The 21,113-nt window shown below is 52.2% G+C and overlaps 7 protein-coding genes across 7 annotated transcripts; 3 read left to right on the forward strand and 4 right to left on the reverse strand.

Moving 5' to 3' along the window:
- Positions 1 to 1,284: 1,284 nt before the first annotated feature.
- On the reverse strand, positions 1,285 to 3,323 carry SEPMUDRAFT_147633 (glycerophosphoryl diester phosphodiesterase). The gene has a single exon (XM_016904429.1). The coding sequence runs from the start codon at positions 3,000 to 3,002 to the stop codon at positions 1,605 to 1,607; it is 1,398 nt and encodes a 465-aa protein (XP_016763999.1). The 5' UTR covers positions 3,003 to 3,323; the 3' UTR covers positions 1,285 to 1,604.
- A 515-nt stretch (positions 3,324 to 3,838) lies between these two features.
- On the reverse strand, positions 3,839 to 6,619 carry SEPMUDRAFT_131473 (uncharacterized protein; the record flags this gene model as incomplete). The annotated part of the gene is made up of 2 exons (XM_016902428.1): positions 3,839 to 6,400; positions 6,455 to 6,619. 2 exons carry the CDS (start codon positions 6,617 to 6,619, stop codon positions 3,887 to 3,889), a joined length of 2,679 nt encoding a protein of 892 aa, XP_016764000.1. The 3' UTR covers positions 3,839 to 3,886.
- A 303-nt stretch (positions 6,620 to 6,922) lies between these two features.
- Positions 6,923 to 10,599, forward strand: SEPMUDRAFT_14221 (P-loop containing nucleoside triphosphate hydrolase protein; the record flags this gene model as incomplete). Its single annotated transcript, XM_016902992.1, has 2 exons — positions 6,923 to 7,003; positions 7,060 to 10,599. Coding segments are annotated over 2 exons (3,621 nt in total), but the record flags the coding sequence as incomplete, so codon positions are not given.
- A 2,108-nt stretch (positions 10,600 to 12,707) lies between these two features.
- Positions 12,708 to 14,971, forward strand: SEPMUDRAFT_154591 (glucose transporter; the record flags this gene model as incomplete). The annotated part of the gene is made up of 5 exons (XM_016907570.1): positions 12,708 to 13,746; positions 13,884 to 14,162; positions 14,236 to 14,272; positions 14,376 to 14,620; positions 14,750 to 14,971. Exons 1-5 carry the CDS (start codon positions 12,811 to 12,813, stop codon positions 14,969 to 14,971), a joined length of 1,719 nt encoding a protein of 572 aa, XP_016764002.1. The 5' UTR covers positions 12,708 to 12,810.
- An 843-nt stretch (positions 14,972 to 15,814) lies between these two features.
- Positions 15,815 to 17,389, reverse strand: SEPMUDRAFT_147634 (DRAP deaminase). Its single transcript, XM_016904430.1, has 2 exons — positions 17,085 to 17,389; positions 15,815 to 17,017 (listed from the first exon to the last, which is right to left on the reverse strand). The coding sequence occupies exons 1-2, from the start codon at positions 17,316 to 17,318 to the stop codon at positions 15,887 to 15,889; spliced, it is 1,365 nt and encodes a 454-aa protein (XP_016764003.1). The 5' UTR covers positions 17,319 to 17,389; the 3' UTR covers positions 15,815 to 15,886.
- Positions 17,390 to 17,600: 211 nt separating this feature from the next.
- SEPMUDRAFT_37704 (acyl-CoA N-acyltransferase) lies at positions 17,601 to 18,340 on the forward strand (the record flags this gene model as incomplete). The annotated part of the gene is made up of 2 exons (XM_016908678.1): positions 17,601 to 17,921; positions 17,984 to 18,340. The coding sequence occupies 2 exons, from the start codon at positions 17,601 to 17,603 to the stop codon at positions 18,338 to 18,340; spliced, it is 678 nt and encodes a 225-aa protein (XP_016764004.1).
- Positions 17,693 to 20,961, reverse strand: SEPMUDRAFT_124062 (uncharacterized protein). Its single transcript, XM_016901879.1, has 8 exons — positions 20,841 to 20,961; positions 20,532 to 20,629; positions 20,403 to 20,459; positions 18,783 to 19,912; positions 18,699 to 18,728; positions 18,569 to 18,646; positions 17,984 to 18,513; positions 17,693 to 17,921 (listed from the first exon to the last, which is right to left on the reverse strand). The coding sequence occupies exons 1-7, from the start codon at positions 20,842 to 20,844 to the stop codon at positions 18,489 to 18,491; spliced, it is 1,422 nt and encodes a 473-aa protein (XP_016764005.1). The 5' UTR covers positions 20,845 to 20,961; the 3' UTR covers positions 17,693 to 17,921; positions 17,984 to 18,488.
- Positions 20,962 to 21,113: the final 152 nt, after the last annotated feature.

The following is a 21,113-nucleotide window of genomic DNA, read 5'->3' on the forward strand; positions in this document are numbered from 1 at the left end:
ACACCTAAATTCCGCTTTTTAGGTTTAGGGTGCACTAACCTCGGCATATATATACAAAAAAAAATGAATTTCTAGAGCATTATACCTGCCTACTGCTATAGAGGTACGGTGATGCTAGGAGGTAGTAGATGTTCTAGATTTAAGCCAAGAAAGTAGAAACTACCTCCTACCTTCTAGTCTTGTCTCTTATTGCGTAAGATTTCGAGGGATATGGACGGATTACCGAACGACTGACTACCTACTGTGTAGAAGGTGCCTCACTAGTACACATATAGTGTATACTCGTTTGTTCGACGGTCTGAATGAACTTCTTGGCTGCTGCGGTGCTCTCCACAATCTGTCCGTGTAAGTGCAAGATATGAATCGACTTGTAGTTTACTACATCTGTATGCCCTCGCGAAAGCGAGTCGATCTCATTAGATGAGGTTTTTTTGACTACCTATATACCTGAGACTTTATTATCACTCGGACTGTTGATATGATGATCGATCTCTCTCTCTACCTAGGTATACTTACAGCGAATCTCATCTCGTCTCGTTTCCTCCTCCGAAAACGATGCTAGCTACGCAACATCCGCTATCATATCCTAGGTAAGGTAGGTACTGTACCCAGGTAGTGTCCTCCACAGTGATAACTAGCTAGGTACCTAGCCAAGACATAGCCAACTTTCCACGGCGAGTACAAGAAAAAAAAACCCCGCCGTAGACCAACGTCACTTCTACAACACTATTACACAAACGACACAAACTACACACAGCAAAATAAGGCGAACATACATAGGTATACACCTATCGGCCCACGTAGCCCACCACGAAAATCGGCCAAGTCACTGAGGAGATAAGTAGATGCCGACCCAATTATTGCTCCTCTTTTTCTCTCTCCCGATCTTCCCGAGCTCCCCACCCCCCTATTCTTCCGATCCCGATCGACGGTGATAGATAGGGAGAGAAAGAGACTTTTTCGATCCGCCTGGTCAAGGACGACAACGAGGACGACAACGACGTTGAGACCCGCGGACTGAACAGATAGATAGATTGAGTTAGCCAAAAAGAAAGGTAGGAAAAGAAAAGCAAAACTGTACTTTCTAAAAGGCTCTGTGTGTGAAGGATGTGCGAAGTGTATATGTGGGAGAGACAGAGACGATACCTTAGTCTAGGGATGCACAGCTAAAAATTCCTGTAATCTATACAACGTGGTAGAGAGTGAGAGCCAGCCGAAGTTGGCTGTGTTCCGGCTTGCGCGTGAGAAAGTGGAGAGGATAGGATAGGCTTAGGATAGGTGCAGTGTAGTAGTACAGTAGTGCCTTAGTATGTGATGGTTCGGACGGGGTGCTGCGGCTCACGGCGAAATGGCAAATGTTAGACGCATGTCGGCGACATGCAGCATCTAAGTATGCATAATAACTCTTGGCAGTGCAGGCAAAGAATGAGGAAAGGTCTTTCTTGTAAGTAGGTAGGGACCTGCAAACAATCCTCTGCGATCGATCTTCGCGTGCCGTGCTCGGTTGTCAACTATACAGAAATGTCTCGTTTCTCGTGATCTGATCACTCACATTCAGCATCGTTCCCGTCGATTTCGTCTGTCGTCTCTCACTACTACTACTACTACTTCAGCCCGAAGCAATTGGCATAGTACGTCACAGTTCCAGGCCAATCAGCGAAGATCCTAATCGCCTTGACCTTCTGGACAATCACATCAAGCACGGTCAACTCGTCGCCATCATTGTTGATCAAATTACTGACGCTGCTATAATAATAGCCCCCGCCATCCTCCAGCGGACCCGTACGTTCAAACGACCACGTAATGATATCCAGTCCAGCCTCTTGGGCAGCGAGCGCGTAAGTCGACGGAATCACTTCCTGAGTTTCGTTATCGGCAGTCACGAGCTGCCAAATCGAAGGCGCGATGATTTTGACTCCTCGTGCTGCAAGGCCGGGCAGAGAAGCTACTGCCTCGTCGTACCCCGTGGCGTTGAGATCGGCGCGTTCGTCGAGATATACAGCTTGTAAACCATACTCAGGAGCGTTGTCGATCCAATAAAAGATATCAGCTGGGAGGAAACTTTGTAGCCACACACGACTGGGGTCGATGTTCGCTTCGTCAAAGGTGTCGACGATTTGTTGGGCGAAAAGTTCTTGAGTGTAGTTTCCGTCGAATGGTAGGGGGACCTCAGGCGTTTTGGCCTCGGCGGTGAAATTCAGCCCGTAGGAGTCTACAAGGGATATTTGCTCTTTCAAGGATAAGGGTTCCGCACAGGCGTAGGCGTACAAGTTTGTGCGCCAATCGGGTGTTTGGCCGAGACGACCGTTGTATTGGGTGGTGTTCATCGCGTTGAAAGTTCCACCTTCCATTTCTGCGCAGAGAGACTTGAACTCTTTGAGGGTGATATCGCTCGTGCAGCATTTTGCTGAGGCTAGTTCGCCTGTTTCGTTGTTGTAAGGGACGAAAGGTTCGGAGCACTTGGCGGCGAGCTCAGGTACTGCGAGGATGTTGGTCGTATAATGGAGATCGCAGTTGGAGTGGCGGCAGACGAGTTCGCGATCACTGGTGAAGGAGACGTCGCATTCGACGATACCTGCTCCCATTCTGATGGCGGCTTCGTAGCCCTCCTTAGAGTGCTCCGGGAACTGTAATGGCGCACCACGATGCGAGATCGAAAAGCTAGTAGTCTCGAATGGTCCTTCAGAGCAGCTCTCGAGCTTCTCCTTCAAAGGCCCATCATCCATGTTATCTACCAAAAAGTAGGGACGTGGTCCCACTTGTACGTTCAAGCTCTTCTCTGGCTGGCTCTTTGCGTGTCCACGATACGGGTGGGGTGTGACTGGCTGCTCGGAGCCTGGATATTGGCCTGGCGACCATTTGCCATCATTGTAAGAAGTTCCTGCTCCCTCGTACTTTCCGGCACTCCAAAATCCGTTGTCCTGTCTCTTTACTGGAGCGGGAGCTGCAGCTGTGAGACCAATGGCTAAGGTGACAGCTGCGAGCTTGAGTGAGGATGGCATGGTGCTTGAAGTGTTCGTGGGCGAAGGTGTGGTCACTCCGTCCCTGACACAATAATGCTGCGACGAATGAAGCAGGATATCAAGCCTTCCAGGTCAATACCAGCCCGCAGAACAGCCGCCAGAGAAGAGAGCAACACGAAGAGGAACCAGCCTCTCTCGCGAGTCCCAGACATCACGCCGTCTTTATATCCCGCTACTGTATACACGGCATCCCATGGCTCGCTCGTGCTGCCATCAGTCCGCTTGCCTGCAGTTACCGGGTTCCGCCTGAGCACTCGCGTCTTGCATATCGATGAGAACTTGGTTCCTGCAGGCCGCAGCCCACGACCATGCTGCATACAGGCACGTGGAAGATTAGTCGCGATGGATGGATTGGTTGGGTGTGCAGCAAAAACGCCGGGATGATGTCGATGTCGCCGTAGTCTGCATGCCGCGTCCGCAGCCAAGGCGCCAACCGGCATGTCGTCTGGATGTTCGGATGCACTGGCACACTCGGCCGCCATTTCGCTACTGCACGTGACCCATGGCCCTCGGGTGAGGTGGCGGTGCTGTTGTATGCGGTGGCGCTCGGGACAGGTGTCGTGGGAGTGCCATGACAGGAGTGACACAGAAAAGAAGTGTTTAGCGGAGGTGTACCAAAACCAAGTGAACAACGAGGAGGAAGCGCAGAAGTTGGGGAGGAGCAAAGCTTATTCGAACTCCACCCGCCTCTCTGCCTACCTCCTCAGGCGGTGACTGACCGGACTTCGTACTCACTGCAACGGCCTTCCGCAGACCGGGAACAGGCAAGCGACTTATACACGCGAGGATACAAGAAACCTTCAATAGAACCCCCTCCAAAGACACTTTGGGACTGCCGACAATGTATCCTTTCAGATCGCGGCTCAAATCCTAATCCTCTCAAAGCTATACTTCCCCACCCCCCGACTCTTCTGCTCCGCTGTGACCGCCTTCGACTTCTTGCCACTCAACAACGGAGGCTCAATTCTTCCACCAAGAGGCATCAGCGCCGTTTCAGGCGTCCACTCCATCTCCTCGTGTTTCCTCTTCCGCTCAGTGCTCTGCTTCAGATCAATACTTGCCCCCGTCTTCTCCACTTCCCTCAGAAACGTCTCCAAGCTTTCCAAGTGGTAAATGCCTTCCACGACTGCACTAGTCTCGTTGACCATGCTCTCGATGAGGTCTTCCGTCGACCAACTATTGCCACTTTGGCCAATGAGCCAACCGCTGAGCCCAATGGCATCCACGGAGCAGCTGAGAAGGTTCGCGATGGTGCGAATCGCCTGGTTGCTGGGGTGCAAATCTTGAGCTTCACCGAGAGAGGTGAAGTCAGAGGACAGTTCCTCTTCGACTTGTCCGGCATAGGGACGAGTCCAGCCGCCATTGGCGAGCTCTAGGCGCATGATGTGGATGAAGTAAATGATGTCGTCTTGGGACATTTGAGCTCGCATTACCTTTGTGACGTTCTTCTGAGGAAATTCCTGCAGGCGATCCAGACATTTTCGAAAAGCGGCGCTGCGAGTAGATACGCCGGCTTCCAGGAAGTTGGTAACTCGCTCCACTTCTGCGAAAGCGGCAGCTTCTTCCGCTTCGATCTTGGCTTCAGATCTGTCGTCGTCGACCATGTCTACGTCTCCGTTTGTGAGGAATTGCTGGGTCTCTCTTTCAGAATCGAGCTGATCATCGAACGATGCGATCAACACTTGAAGGGCTTGAACGACCTCAGGGAGCTCCCAGTAGGCTGGCAGTGCCAGCAGGCTATGGAGCAGGACGAAGCTGGGATCTGCTTCGCTGACGGCTCGGATGATGTCGCCAGGTGCAATGTAAGGTCTTGATGCAAACCCTTCCACGGCCTGCGGCAGAGCGTGTTCCACTTCTGTGGCGGTGAGGTAGCCAGCGAGGGCGAGCCATCGTAAGATGTTGCGGGACGGCAAGACTAGCTCAAGGTGTCTTTGCCCAAGGATGAAGCCGCTCGTTTTCGATCTCCATGCAAACATCTTTCCAAGCACATAGACGGCTTTCCTGCGATCCACGTACGGAGAGTCGAAGTGTTGCGGTAGCAGGTCCCATTCAACATACGCACCCTCAGCTCCGTTTGTAACACCATTGGCCAGCGTCTCTGTCTCTTCATGCTTGTCATCGTTCGCGACATGGATGTCCTGGGCGACTCGTCGTTCTAGGGCACGAGTGTCATGTTGTTGCGCGATTGTGTCGACTTTGGCTTTCCACTCTTCCCACTTCTTCTGCTTTTTGTCCCTTCGGCTGTAGATATCAAGGTGTTGAGCCTCGTTGGTGAACTTTCCCTTACCAATCACATCAGACAGCAACGCACCTTGCGCTCTTGACCGTTTCACATCTTCGATGGCTTCGCCGAGCTGGAATGCAATCAGCTTCATGCCGTCCAGAGCAACGAGAATACCCAGATCCGTGAAGTGATTGAGTAGCGCGGGCGTTGGCTGATTCTGAGCTGTCGTCTGATCGTGAGGCAGAGTCAGCGCGCCTAGGATCGAGCCAAACTTGGTATCGTAGACTGCTAGTCGACCTTGCGATACCACGATAACGGCACCGGCAGAGAGACGAGAGAAGCTTTGCACCTGCCCAGACTTTCTGCCACTCTCGAATGACAGTCGCGGCGTGGTGCCGGATACATCGAAGATGGCCACACGTTGGCCCACACACTGGTAGAGCATACCAGAGCTTGCATGCAGTTCGTAGACCGACCTTCCATCGCCGTGTTTCGCGGGCACATCGTAGCTTAAGACAAGATCGAGTTTCGATCGCTGTCCTTGTAAAGTGGTTGTGCCGACGTCTCGCAGGGCATATACCCTCAGTTGTGAAGACGCCTGCTGCGGAATGCGAATGACCTGGCACAGCAAAGGAGCATTCCCATTTGCGCTGTCGGACACATGAGGACCCAGAAGCGCAAGCACGTCTTCGCGATTCTTGAGCAGGCCTCTTCGTGCAGTATCCAGATCCACCACTGCTGCATACTCAACCAAGCCTCCATCTGTCGATGAGTGCTCCCATCGCGTCCCTGACAAATCTCCAGAGATGCAATCCACATTGCCATTCTCATAGGATATCAGCACCGGGGCGATACCACCCTTGGCATCGGACACAGGGACGACGTCCAACCCTGCAACCTTTCCGTCGCGGAGCTTTCGTTCTCTTTTGGTCGGCGCTCGTGGTTCGTGTGAGTCCATCAGCGGTCTACCTAGATCCTCTGTAATGCCCACAAGTCTCGACCGAGAGTCGTTGGATCGAGTGTGAATAGCGAGATATGTATGCCGCTGCGATTGCAGAGGCTTTGCCCGTTTGCAGTATATCGAACATGGAGGTGCAGCCAAGTAGGACTGGGGAGGAAGCGCATAGGAGCTCACGATGCTCTGTGTTTGGACCTGCATCCACTGTTAGCTACGACGACTAGCATCTCAGAAATCCGATCAGCATACATTATAGATATTCACGCCCTCGCCGTCCACGCCGACGGCGATTTCATGTCGTTTTCTCTTCCGTGAGCCACTCAAGCTGGACACCGTCGCTGGATGGATACGGCCATGCTCCTGATCCAGCGGTCTTGGTAGAGTAGCAATGGTGTATGGTTCTTCGATCGACATGTTTGTTGCAAGACTTGGAGTGCACTTCGTGAAAAGGCAGCTTGAAGCAATAGCAATGGAACTTTTTCCAGCAGTTCGCTTAATTCGCCGCTAAAAAATCATATGCGTGTATCACGTGCCCGCCTCGATGCCAACGCGTCCGAGATCAGGCGCGTCTTCGCGTCATACCAGCTTCAGGTCCTGGCTAACATCCTCCATACATTATCCACCTCCCCTTCATCCACCACCTCACCCTCCCTTCAGCACGCTACGATGAACCATGAACACGGGTTATGAATGGCAGAAATTGCAGTGCTCCGTGTGATGAACGCAGAAGATGGCAAGAGCGTGCATCCCTTCTTCCAGCGCGCCAGTGGTGTGCTCTCCCACCACCAAAGTACTTGTGTTGAGAGCACAGCATGCTGACGAGAGCAGAGTCGAAGAAGCTGTCCCACGAACAGCTCCACGAACATCAGCACAGTAACGAGGATCTCAACTTTGCACCCGACGCTCCGCCCATTGACGCAACCGAGAAGCCCAAAAGGACGAATAGTAAGCGCAAGCAGAAAAAGATAGATGCTGAGAGCAAGGGCAAGGTCCAAAGGACATTGAACCAGGTCATCCATCCCGGTATCGTTGCTACGGAGGTTCTCCCCATCCAGGACGAGGGCGTTGCTCAGCCAGAGCAGAATGACTGCCGAAGCAAGCGAAGGCGAACAAATGAGCTTGAGTCGATTGATGTTGGAACTGGAGAGACGAATGATGCAAGTGGGACAGTCCCAGAGGCTCTCCGAAGCTCGCCGCAGGTCATCATACCGCGATCTTCGCCTCCCACCGCAAATGAAAGGATCACAGGTGCAGTCGTAGACCTGGATGTCAACGCGGTGGTGCCGAGGACGCCTTCTCCCCGAGCTCCACCTAAGAAGCTACTGCGTATCAACGCGAATGGGACTTTTGGCTCGCCTCCCACAAACAAGCCAAGACTGGCAGAGCCAACGACACAACAGTTGACGAAACGAGGAAGACCACGAAGAGCAGCCGCTGTCCATGCCGATAGACACTTGGTTGTTACTATCAAATACGGCGCGGATTTTCTATCGAAGATTGCGATCGGAGACAGAATCTCTCGCGTGCTCGGAGGGGAGGAGCATATTCCAATTGTGGTTGAGGCTACTGCACAAAAGCCTAAGAAGGAGGCAAGGTCGCGGACTGTGGCGAATAATGTCACACCAAAGAAAAGTACGCCGAGAAAGCCAGACAAACCCCCACATCCTTTCTTCAAGCTAGAAAAGCCCAAAGATGACCATACACCCCCGAGGAAGGAGCCTTCGCGGAAGTCGACCGCCATCACGCCTGGCAGGCTTAGGATGCAAGCCTTGGCCGATCGTTGTTATGATCCGCGAGACCATCAATCATATGTGTCAACGTTGAACAAAGATCGGTTGATGATCAGACATCCAGGTGCGAAAGACCCACCTTTTCCAGCTCGTGATCAGGTGCATGTGCGAGGACTTGCTGCAGACTCAGCTCCGCTGGCAGTTGATGCGAGATCATGTCCAGATCACTTCGTTCGACGCAAGCAGAAACAAGCCCGGTTGCCGCTTGTCGATAATGAGTCGGTGTTAGCGCAGTTTGGCGCACAACTACAACCAGAGAAAGACTGCATCATACGACCAGACGGTTTCCACGAAGCTCACGCTCAGCTTAATGTGCCCGAGCGATTGCTGCTGTCAGGACAGGACATCGCATACAGGATCTCCACACAATTATCTGTTCCCATGGCTGATGAGAACACTGATGAATTGACCTTTAGCCCTTCCCAGCAACAGGTTCACCCTGCACTGCAGAGGCTTTACAATAGGATACCGACAATAATGACAGCGTTTGATCAGTCCAGAGGGGAGGCTGCATCCTGGACACAGAAGTACGCCCCATTGACTTCAGCTGATGTGCTGCAGCCAGAGAGTGAGATTGCTGTGCTGAAGGATTGGCTGAAGTCTCTCACCATTCAGGCAGTCGGTGGCGCTGCAGCTGCGACTAAAGCAACACCTATGGTTGCAACAAAAGATAAGCCGAAGAAGAAGCGGAAAAAGAAGGCTGACGAGATGGACGACTTTTTGGTGGAAAGCGACGAGGAGATTTATGAGATGAGTGAGCTTCGCGATTCTGTGCCAGCAAGTCCACATGCGTCTCGCAGGTCCCACAATAGCGTTGTCCAAGTCGCTCCTGCCGGCACGAAGCTCAGCAACGTGATCATGCTCAGTGGCCCCAACGGATGCGGCAAGACTGCAGCAGCTTATGGTATTGCCAAAGATCTCGGTTTCAAGGTCTTCGAGATCAGCTCGAGTGAGCGCAGAAGTGGCAAAGACGTGCTCGATCGGGTTGGCGACATGGCTGAGAATCATTTGGTGAAGCATCACGGCACCGAAGTGGCAGCTACTGAGTTCGTCGGCAACGAAGAGCCCACGGGGATGGATGAAGCCTTTCAAAAAGACCTCGAAAGCGGAAGGCAGGGCAAAATGAGTGCTTTCTTCCAGCCGTCCACCACAGCGGCGGCGAAGCCCAAGCAGAAGCCGGTTCCAACGGAAGTGGTAAAAGCTAAGACATTGAAGGCCGTCAAGGATGCCTTGAACCAGCCGAAGAAGGACCAGCAACAATCGCTGATCCTTCTGGAGGAGGTCGATATCTTGTTTAAAGATGACAAGGACTTTTGGACCACCGTTGTGAAGTTAATTGAGACCTCGAAGAGGCCCTTTATCATGACTTGCAACGATGAGGATCTGGTTGCTATCCAGACAATCCCATTGCATGCCATCCTGCGCTTCCGACCTCCGCCTGTTGATACGGCAACAGACTACATGTTGCTCCTCGCTGCAGCAGAGGGCCATCTGCTGAAAAGAGGCGCAGTCAAGAGTCTGTATGAGCACCACGACCGTGACTTACGAGCCAGCATCACTGAGCTTGACTACTGGTGCCAAATGGGAGTGGGTGACCCGAAGGAAGGTCTTGGGTGGATATATCAACGATGGCCTCCCGGGTCTGACACTGATCACTTCGGTCGCACGGTACGTGTGGTCAGTGAAAACACCTACCAGGAAGGCATGGGAGTGACCCCTGCCGTTGATGCCTCAGCTGAAGATGCTTTGTGGCGGGCCTGGACCAACTTTGGCGTCGAGCCTTCCCGCGCACTCGGCTGGAAAGCCGACGATGAGAACGATGGACGTCCATCATCAGAGAGCTCAGGAGTTCTCGTTGACCCCAAGCGCAACTTGCGTGGCCTGTCTTTGCTTGCAGCTACTGCCGACATGCTGAGCGCAGCAGATGCATGCACAGCTCTCGGTCTGCCCGACTCGGCTTGTTTCGACTCCACACAACCAGATATGCCCGAAAGGGTGCGAGGTCATTACATTGAGGGAATGAAAGTGTTGCAAACTGACGAGATGATCGACTACTCCGACTTCAGCAAGCATGTTCTCCTAACGATGACTTTGGGCGCTTGGAAGACTTATGCAGTCAACCCTAGAGCAGTCCAGAGTGATCGGATTCTCCGTGGAATCCCCGCGAAGCGGGCACAGGCGAGTCGCGAGCAGCCGCTCAATCGACGCGCATTCGCGTGCTTTGATCCCATATCCTCGCCAGCCGAAGTGTCGGTGACGAATACAGGGTTACAGCTGTCGGTGTTCGATGGTACCTTCCGTGTGATCACGATGGACCTTGCACCATACGTACGCTCGATTGTACAGTATGATCAGGCATTGGAAGAACAGCGCGAGCGACTGGGACTGATGGATACCGATGGGGGCCGGAGAGCGAAGCGTGCCCGAACGACTCGGGCAGCGAGAAGTGCATTGGAAGGTAGTCAGCGATCAACGACCAGGAAAGATCGGTGGTTTACGAAAGAGCTCGATATGTGGAGCGTGCTTGCTACTGGTGGCAAAGACTGGCCCAGGTTTGTGGATACTTCAGCTTCAGGCGTTGGCAATCATACCGCCTCGTTGGGAGGCACCGATGGTAGTGAGATGCTTGAGCTTCTACCTAGTTCCGAAGCAGCCTGATGATATGAAACAATGTGATGAGATGTCAGATGTACAGCAGCAGGGAGATGGTGGTAGTCCGGACAGTCTCCATCCTGCCGCTCGGACTCATCCGGGCGGATTCAAAATTGCGTTTTTTTGAACTTATCCACGATGTCCTTGTCAATAATGAGAAGTGACGGACCGCGTCTGAAGAAGAAGAAGGAGAAGAAGAAGGAGAAGAAGGAGAAGCAGGAGAAGCAGAAGCATCCTCCCCGTCTTGTCACTCTTCTGTTGATTTGCTTATGTTATGCATGAAGCAAAAAGCAAAGGGCACATAGCTGCCCGTGCTGAATCTTATACATTTCGTTTTCAACTTTTAATCATATTCTTCTGCAGGTCGTGGAAAGTACATATGTAGTAGGTAATATCTCACGACTCGTCCAATATCTGGCGGATGAGAATGCTTTCCATCTATCTACATAGGCTCTCGTGCTGCATTCCGTCTCGAGGAGCAATATCCTCACACGTCGTACCCAACTCGTACCTTGGGGGGAAAGTTACACACCTACATAGGCATTGGTATGTTTGGAGGAGTAGCACTAGGAGGTACCACATTTACACTCAACGCCATCCATGACCCGTGACCCGTCAGCAGTGCCCCGTGCTCCGTGATGATGTGATGGAAATGATGCCAGATGGTGATGATGGAAATCATGGAACGGTAAAACGAAAAAGGAGAAAAGGAAAGAGAGAAAGAGAGAGATGGATCCCCTGTGTAAAATAATGCATGTTGGTTTCCCCGTTGGTTCAGGGATGCAAGCTTTTTGAAATATTAACAATAAAAAATGTTCCGGACAAATGTTTTTAATGTCCCGTTTGCGACGGGTGCAGATACTGTATCGTGCAGATGCATTCTTGATTGGATAGTAGAAGACTGCTTGTTCGTCGCTATTGCTTGATGAAGCCTTGTGGACATGATGCTGGGCATGCTGCATGCGCACGTGTCTGCTGCGCAAAAAAATCTCGTCATCTGGTGTTTGGGTGACAAACATATGTTACACAGGTGCGTGTTTTTCCAATATCGAACGGGGCGGCAATGTGTGATGGACAAGTTCATTCACCTTTTTCAAGTACGGCCCTCCTCTTCTCTCCCGCTGATGTGTGTACCTAACAGCTGGCAAAGTTTAAAGGGTCTCCTGCAATGGAAAAGCTTTGTGATGACAATGACATAAGAGTAGTCACAAGTTACCTAGGTAGTATTGCTTGTCGGGCACACAAGAAGTTCATCAAGAACTTATTACGGAGGTACTTCCTAGACATATCACAAACGGAGTCACGGCAGATGGACGCTTCAAGGTTGTTGACAAAGAATACCTTGCCGCCCGTCCCTTTGTATACTTGTATACTTGTAGTCTTGTACAGTCCTACACTACGGCTTATATAAGACTTCGAAGACTGCTAGGCGCGCCAATCGTGAACCTGGTTGTCTCCGCACTGGGCAGCGCCTCTGTCTCTGTCTCTGTCTCTCTCTAGAGAGCTTCGGACTCTTCCCTTGAGGGCCTTGTGACTGGTATCCCAAGGGACAAAGGCGAAAGTACCACCTAGGCCATTCCCGGAACAGAAAAAAGTCTCGCACGGACGAGAAGATCCCTTTCCAAGGGTTCCCAGAACGGCTGGCGTGGCCTATTCGTCCGCGAGCCGAGGCGACGTGACGATGCGAGTAGCTCCTAGAAGGTATAGCAAAGGAGGATATGAGGGTGATATGAGCGTAGGCTCGCTGTGATTCGTGGCGAGAGGAAAGGCAGCTAGTCTCCGGAGCATGCTGGCATTGTCGTGTTATGCATGGAACCCCGTGCGAGAAGCAGGTACCAAGCACTTTCGCCTCGCAGGGGCTGCCCTGGGATAGTTCGTCGCTCAAAGGCACGCGGAAACAGGCTGCTTGAAGGCTGATGATGATGGTGGACGAGTTCTGAGTGAGAGTGAGAATGAGAGAGTGACGATGTGTACTCTCCGACGTCTTACTCCTCTCTGCTACTCTGCTATCCTGCTCTGACGACGCTCTCACTTCTTTCGTCTGACTTGCCGTATCCCATCTGCCCCTTTCGCCGCTTTGCATCAGCATCAGCATCAGCATGCCACAGCGGACGCCTCGAGAGCAATGAGGACAGCCGATTGGGGAACATACCGAAGGAAGCGATGGCCAATTTCACTGCCGGGGCATGTGCGCTCGGCCGTCCCCATTTGACACCTATCGCGTCGTCGGCCTCGAGGCAACGCGTCGAAGCCCCCGTCACCGCGAAAGCGTACGCGATATGCGCCTTCACTGCCTTTGGCGGCGTCCTCTTTGGCTATGATTCCGGCTACATCTCCGGCGTGCTGGGCATGGATAGCTTCAAGCGCAACTATGGACGTCCCTCGACTATTGATTTTTCTGGCTACGCATATCAGACCTGGGAGAAGTCCCTGACTGTCGCCATCCTGTCCATTGGCACGTTCATCGGAGCACTCGTCAGCGGATGGTCGGCCGATTTGATTGGTCGGAAATCTACCCTGATCGGTCCTGGATGCGGCGTGTTCACCGTCGGAGTCATTGTGCAGATGGCAGCGACGCATATCTCAGGCTTCTGCTCGGGGCGATTCATCGCTGGTCTTGGCGTGGGCTGTTTGTCGGCTGTCAGTATCATCTACATGTCAGAGGTGGCGCCTCGGAAAGTCCGGGGAGCAATTGTATCCTTATACCAGTTTGCCATCACCATCGGCTTGATGTTGGCAAGTTGCGTGGGCTATGCAACACGGAACCTCGAAGGCTCTGCGGCATACCGGATACCGATCGGCATACAGTTCCTGTGGGCGGCCATCTTGTCTATCGGTCTGACGCTCCTCCCGGAGTCTCCACGATACTATGTCAAAAAAGGGCGATTGGACAAGGCGGCCAAGGCACTCGCTCGCGTCCGAGGCCAGCCGGTATCCTCCACATGCATTGAAGATGAGCTCGCTGAGATTGTCGCCAGCCACGAGTTCGAGCGGCAGGCTGGCAAGGTATCATGGCTTGGAATCTTTTCGGGCGGCATTAGTAGACCAAACTCCAACCTGCGCAAGATCTTCATTGGCACCACCCTACAGATGATGCAGGTAAGTTTGAAGTTTTGAAAGAAACATACATGTTCGAAATTCACCAGCAATTCCCATCCTACTTCTCGCCCTTTTCGCCCGCTGCTGCACTCCATACCATATACACATATATAGGCTAACGTCCCATGTACATGTAGCAATGGACTGGTATCAACTTCATCTTCTACTACAACGTCACCTTCTTCCAGTCCATCCACGTAAACAGCGCCTTCTTAGTATCCATGATCACAACGATAGTCAACGTGGGCAGCACGCCGATTTCCTTCTGGGCGATAGAGAAGTTTGGACGACGCTCTCTCCTCGTCTGGGGCGCTATCGCCATGTGTGTTTGCGAACTCGCCATTGCAATCGTCGGCGTATCGGCGCCAAATTCATTGGCTGCTGACTACTGTCTTGTCACTTTTGTCTGTATTTATGTAAGATATCCCCTTCCCCCTCCCCCCAAAGGAAAGGAAAAAGGCATGTTTGTTCACGGCTGACAATGTTCAGGTCGCTTGCTTTGCGAGTACATGGGGTCCAACAGCATGTGAGTAGTAAAACCTCTGCCTGTAAAAAACGAGGGGCGAAACAAAAAAAAAGATGATATGTTTCCCAGCTGATCGAATCTTTTTTCTTTCTTTGTTTCCCAGGGGTTGTCATTGGAGAAATCTTCTCGTTGCCCATCCGGTCGAAAGGAGTTGCTCTATCCACGGCTAGCAATTGGTTCTGGAATGCCATCATCGGCATCATTGTACCTTTTCTCGTCGACTACGACAAAGCCGACTTGGGCGTCAAAGTCTTCTTCATTTGGGGCTCGACTTGTGCCCTCTGTGCTATTTTTGCTTGGCTCTTCGTTCCTGAGACAAGAGGTTTGACATTGGAGCAAGTCGAACAGGTGAGAAGAGGACTTTTTTTTTCTTTTTACACACCAAACATGATCCATCACCATCATCAATCACCACCATCATCATCACCATCAAAAGCATACAGACCTCACTAACTCCTCTCTCCCCAACGAAAACAGATGATGGACGAAGTCCCCGCCTATCGCAGCAAAACCTACACTCCCATGGACACATTTGCCGAAAGTTATGGTGGTGGTGGTGGTAATGGTGCTTCAGTCATCCCCACCAGCCTCACCACCACCACCAAAACCGATCGACCTTCGACGGCGTTTTCCTCCATCGCTTCTGCACATGCCCATACACCGACGAGTGCTGCGAGTTTTATTGAAATGGATAGATGAGATGTCCTCTCGATTTTTTTTTCGCTAGCGCTTTCGACGACCCTTTTTCGGCCCGGCGCGGCGTGATCAGTGGGGGGGTGGAAGGGAGGGGAGGGGAGGGGAGATACATCGATTCCGACATCATCATCATCGACGAACATCGACATCATCAATCATCATCAACAATCATCAATCATCAATCATGATCAACCATCATCATCAATACATGGCGAACGAGGGCGTATAGATTTGATTTGATTTGTTTTTGTTTTTGTTTTTGTTTCTTTGGCATATTTTTAGCGAGCGAGCGAAACAAGGGTTTGGGATGGAAATGAAAATGGAGTGGAAATGGAGTGGACTGAAAATGGAGTGGACTGGAAACGGAAATGGAATGGAGTGGATTGGAAAAGGGAAAAAAGTGAAGAATGGGAGGATGAATGGATTATGATACCCCCTACCCCACTCGAACTGCCCGTGGCTTGTGATGACTGGCCTTATTTTTTTTATTTAATTTTATTTTATATACTTAGTTTATAATAGATGAGAGGATAAGGACGAGGGGAGAGGGGAGAGGAGGTGAAAAGACAGAGAGAGAAGAAGGGGAGAAGAGGGAAGAGAGGGAGATATCATGAAGAGAAAGGGAGGGAAGGTCAGCTTCCCCCCTCTCATCTCTTCATATCTCTGCTTCATAGAGCAAGCAACAAGCTACCTGAAATATAATTAATCCTCTACTCGAGACCACCTCGTGGTAGAGAAAATTGATGCGGGCCATCTAGATTTTTGGTCGAATATTGGATGTGATTTGAGATTTTTTGTCCATAGTTCAAAGACGATACAACTATTGAGACAAAGTCTCGTGTAGGTATTTTCGTTTCACATTTCTTGGCCTAAACCATGAGACATTAGACCCAAGACTAAGGTAGGCTCAGCTCCAGTTCACTTCGATTCTGCGGGCTCCGTCTCCTGCGAACCAGCGTCTTCCACACCAACATTCAGCTGCAACTTCTCCATATCCACAGCCAAAGGATCACTCTCCTCCGTCGCCTCCTTCGGGCCCTCATATCCAGGCGGCGGCAAAGCCCAGTCCGGAAGTTCCGTCTCATAGCTCCATTTCCCTTCAGCACAATTATACTTTCTCGCGTGAAGATAGATTCCCAACTCGTGCGGGCCCGGATCACTGTACAAGGGAGTCTGGCAGATTTCACACAACTCGCCCGTCATCTTTTCCGCCTTCTTTCGATTATAGTCGTCGACCATTTCGTCGTGATATGCCACCGCTTCGGCGACTTCTGATTTGCCCATTCGAGAGAGACGGGTAATGACATCTTCGTCGTCGGCACCAGAGCTGGCGTCTTTTCCCAGATCTTGACCAAACACTCGCTGATTGCTGTAGATGGGATCGTTTGTGATGGGATGTCCCAGAAATTGCAAATGTACACGCAGCTGGTGTGTGCGTCCCGTCAAAGGTCGAGCCCGTACGATGCTGTAACCCTCCTTGACCGACCCATAGGCATCTAGACCCGGTTGTCGCGGCGGGTAATAAGCCAATCGTTTGAAAACAGTTCTTGCTTCCTTTCCGTTTGCGCGAACTCTGTTCAAGCCGAGTTTGGGCGAGATTTGCAAGATGGGCTGGTCACACACCACATCGCCTTCTGGGAACTTGCCTTTGACTCGGGCGACGTATTCTTTCTTGATCGTCCTGCCCATGAGCTGTTCGGTGATTTCTCCTGCAGCTTTCTTGTGCTTTGCAATAAACATGACACCGCTCGTGAGGCGATCCAGTCGATTACAAGGGAGTGGATCAAAGCCGTGTCCACGCTCCGATCGCATTATTTCAATGACTGAGTTATAGTTATATCGACCCGCGGGATGAACAGGCACACCAGCAGGTTTGTTGATGATGATTACATCCTCATCTTCGTGGACCACACCGACCGGCTGTGCTGTCACGGGAGGCTCATGCCTATGCATTGTATGGCTTATCACATCGCCGTTCTTGACAATCGTCTCGATAGACGGCACAGTCTTACCGTTGATCTGCACTGCGCCAGCCTCAATCGCCCCTTTCTACGACGACAGTGTCAGAACTACATCCCTCTCTTGCGCGCAGTATACGACCTTCTATCACACATACATAGTATTCGACGGGTCGGTCACGGAATTCGTCTGTGAAAATCTCCAACAGTCCTCGACCGCGCCATCGCTCTTTGCAGTACGTGTTGTACGTGAAGTGGTACGGCGCGACCCTGCGGAGGTTGTCTTCGAAATAGTACGGACGCGGCCACGGGTCGCAGGGCGTCACAGCGACTTTGGGAGGCGGTTCGAAAATTTCGGCTTCGCGCGTTTCTTGCACTTCCACCAACGCCATGCTCGCGGACGGTATGCGGCCCTTTCGGATCAGGTACTCGAGAACTCGTGAGGAAGGGCGTAGAAATGCGGTGGTAGGTCTCATATAGTGATGATCATGGCGGATGGAGAATGAGGGAGGAACACGGAAACTGCTCAAGATTCGGCTGCCAGTGCCAGAGATATTCACATGCTTAAATTTAAGCATAGCGCTAGTACCAGACACATTCTCATCCGCTATCAGCGCTGCATCTACTCTATCCCCGCCAACGATCAAAACAATTCAGCACAATTCCCACCAAAAATGCCTATCCAAATATCTCCCTTAACCCCCAAAGATATTCCCTCCGCAGTCCACTGCATCCAAGCAGCCTTCGCCGATGATCCCTACAACCACTGGATCTTTCACAGAGAGAACTTCTCCCTCGCCCGAAACACCCACAGCCTTTCCATACGTTGCAAATGGGGCATAGAGCATGCTCTCTTCCACGTAGCCAAAGATACCTCCGATTCGGAGGGGAAAGTTCTCGGAGTGGCTTGTTGGCTTCCACCCTCGAATGCCAAGGAGCCGCAGACCTTGAAAAGCTGGTTTGGGGATTGGTGGCTGTGGTGGGAGCAGGTCAAGGTGATGCTTCACGACTCCTGACCCGTGTCTCATGTTTTTAGCTGATGAGAATGCAACTGCAGATGAACCTCTCGCTGGGCCGTGGTGGCTTGAACACGAAACGATACTACATCTGGAAAGCAGCACAAGCGTCAGCTCAAAGCGAACTGTGGACAGACGAGCAAGGCTATTACTTCTGCAACATTGTGACAGTTCTTCCTGAAGCTCAAGGCAAAGGAATTGGGAAACTACTATTTCGACATGTTACCGATCAAGCTGATCGCGAGGGCCGTAAATGCTATCTGGAGTCCAGCAGAGCTGAGCCCAACATGGCAATATACGAACGCATGGGGTTCCAATTAGTCAAGGAGATGGTGTGTGATGATGATGGAGACAGCATCACATTATATTGTATGATGAGGCCGCCGCAGGAGATGTGAAGCCTTTCCTGCCATAATTTGCTTCTGATACTGTTGTCTCCACTTTGGAGACGGTAGGGCCGTGTTACTCGTGATGCTTCTCCAACCATACTGGAAGCATGCATGTTTTCCCATCATGTACGTAAAGGCATTCACAAACTCAGAACGTCTAGTACCGAGGGGGTCCAGGTGGACTACATGAGATGTTAGCGCGGGATCAGCAGTCGAGGTTACGTTGGTACGACTCACGGGGCTCCGTATTGCTGCTGTCCAGGATATACGGCTTGCTGCTGCGGTGGTCGCTGGCCGTATTGCTGCTGTGGTGGTCTAAGACACGTTAGCACAAGATCAACAGTTTGAAGTACGCTGGGTGACTCACGGTGCGCCATATTGCTGCTGGCCAGGTGGTCTGTCTCACGTGTTAGCCCAAGGCAAGCAGTTCAGACTCTACTGTGCGACTCACGGGGGGTATCCTCCTGGCTGTTGGGTAAACTGGCCATAGCCCGGTTGCTGGCCATAGCCCTGGCCATATCCTCCTTGTTGCTGGTTGTACTGACCCGGCGGAGGGCCGCCTGCACCCGGAGCCATATGCGTCTTCTCGTCCTTCGTGTCATAGCTTGGATCGATTGCACCCAGAATGAGCTTTATCATCCAGAGATCGGGCGTCAAGTCGACTGGAGGAACGGCTCGCGCCATCTCGGCAGACTCGTTCTCGTAGTTGGACGTGCAGTCTACTTCTCTGCCAACTTGTGGATCGTTATCGAGCTTGGCCAAGAATTCGGTAGCCTTCTGATCGTTTCCAACCTGGGCAAACTGGAAGGCCACAGCACCAGTACCGTACTGCGATCGTTGAGCGGCTTGAACGGCATACTGCACTGTCTCTATCAGAGTGTTCTGGTTCTCGCCGGCTGGCTGACCATCAGTGATGCTGATAATCAGCAGTGGCTTTTGCATTTGACCGCTGTTCAACTTCTGCACCAGGATGGGGTCGATGACCTTCTTGCGCAACTCGGTTCCGAAAGGAGTCAGGCCCTTGTACCGCTTGGTTGCCAGAATTTGCTCGACTTGCTGCTCGCTACGGATGTTGGACACTTGCTGCAGTGGAAGATCCTCGTTCATGAAGCGGAGATCGACTCCGTCATCATCGAAAAGCGTTGCTGCAAAGCATGCTCGCTGCAGAATAAGCTGCAAGTCTTTGATACGCTCGCCATTCTCCTCGAAGGACATGGATCCAGAGTCATCAACGTAAATCACCACATCGTATAGAGCCAGTCGGACGATATCGTTCGCAATCTCTTTCTGGATGCGCCATGCCTGGCAGAGGCGATCGACGCACTGTGCCGCGCGCTGAGCGATCTGAGGCAATCTCTGTGCGCCCTGTGTGCCTGGGCCATAAAATCTGTGCAAGTTCTTCTCTTGAATGGCCTTCTCTAGCTCGCGCTGGTAGCCTTGGATGTCGTGAGAGCTGGCCTGGCCACCGTATTGTTGCTGCTGGCCCGGAGGAGGGCCCGGAGGGGGGGCTCCATATTGTCCTGGAGGCGGGCCCTGCTGGTAATTTTGTGGTGGAGGTGGTCCGGATGGTGGTCCGCCCTGCTTCATAGATATGTTAGCTGCGCTCAGATAGCAAGTCGCTACCAGTCCCTAGTGATCACGAACGTAGCCGTATTGTGGTTGATTCCAGGGCTGCTGTTGATATGGCTGCTGTTGATAGGACTGAGGGCTATAGGGTGCAGCTGCGCCCGGATAAGGACTGGCAGTCTGCCCGGGCCTGGGCGGCGGAGGTGGAGGTGGCCTGGCGTATTGTCCTCCTGGCGGCGGCGGCGGCGGCGCAGGCGATCCATAGTGTTGAGGTGAAAATGGCGGTTGCTGTTGGTATTGCTGCTGTTGCGGTTGTTGCTGGTATCCTCCAGGTTGCAGCGCTGAAGGTACCTGGCCTGGCAGCAGTCCGGCACCGCCAGCCGCGAGTCGTGAAGCAAGCGGCATGTCGACGCGACGGTGTTGGACGGGAGATAGATAGGCAGCAGTCGAGGTGGAGAGTGCAGGGCGGGTATAGGAAAGCAACAAAGAAAGATGGGTGACTTACCGGTGGCCGGTAGGCGGAGTATTGCTGCTGTCCAGGTGGCGCCTGCTGGTGTGCGGGCTGTGTAGGAGGGAAGAGATGAGCACAGGCTGCACAGCTTTACGAGTGCGTCACACGGGAGAATGTTCTTACGTAGCCGCCTTGTCCAGCTCCGGCTCCAGCTCCTTGCTGGGTGAAGTTCGATACCGGCGCAGCTCCGCCTTGGGCAGCTGCGAGCTTACTAGCAAGACCTAACAAAAAAAATATGTCAGTTCTATGTCTGTGGCAAGCCTCCAACTGACATCTCTATTGTGTTTCTCAATGGAGGTGCAGTTCGCACGGTGACGGCGAGGATGGGACGCCAGGCGGGGGGACGATGACGCCAGCAATGGCGGGCGGGACAGATCCGCCCCAAAACCACATGGTGGAGGGGTCAGGATGAAATGGATAAAAGACACTGACCCATGATGGTGAAGTCTGTTCCGCGGGGTGTGGAGTGTGTAGCACTGGTGAGATGAGCAGTTGGTATAGAGTAGGTCGTTGGTTGTTGGTTATTGTGAGTTTGATGGGGAGAAGAGTGGACGTGGTGAAGGAGTGCAGTGTAAGGAGGTATTGTAGGTAGGTAGGTAGGTAAGGTCAGGTAGGTACATGTAGGTACATGTAGGTACCTCGTAGTTCTATGGACACACCACTTCATACAGGAACAGCCTGGCGTTGTGGCTCATCTGAGGCGCA

The sequence above is a fragment of the Sphaerulina musiva genome (assembly GCF_000320565.1).
Source record: "Sphaerulina musiva SO2202 unplaced genomic scaffold SEPMUscaffold_2, whole genome shotgun sequence".
Taxonomy (NCBI): domain Eukaryota; kingdom Fungi; phylum Ascomycota; class Dothideomycetes; order Mycosphaerellales; family Mycosphaerellaceae; genus Sphaerulina; species Sphaerulina musiva.

What these genes read in the sequence shown, in the direction of transcription:
- SEPMUDRAFT_147633 (XM_016904429.1), bottom strand. Translation starts at nt 3,002, where the DNA reads ATGCCATCCTCACTCAAGCTCGCAGCTGTCACCTTAGCCATTGGTCTC.
- SEPMUDRAFT_147634 (XM_016904430.1), bottom strand. Translation starts at nt 17,318, where the DNA reads ATGGCGTTGGTGGAAGTGCAAGAAACGCGCGAAGCCGAAATTTTCGAA. An exon ending in ACCGACCCGTCGAATACTAT is followed by an intron (nt 17,018 to 17,084) that starts GTATGTGTGATA and finishes CTGTCGTCGTAG; the next exon opens with AAAGGGGCGATTGAGGCTGG.
- SEPMUDRAFT_124062 (XM_016901879.1), bottom strand. An exon ending in GAGCTGGACAAGGCGGCTAC is followed by an intron (nt 20,460 to 20,531) that starts GTAAGAACATTC and finishes CCTCCTACACAG; the next exon opens with CCCGCACACCAGCAGGCGCC. An exon ending in CAGCAGCAATACGGAGCCCC is followed by an intron (nt 18,514 to 18,568) that starts GTGAGTCGTACC and finishes CATCTCATGTAG; the next exon opens with TCCACCTGGACCCCCTCGGT.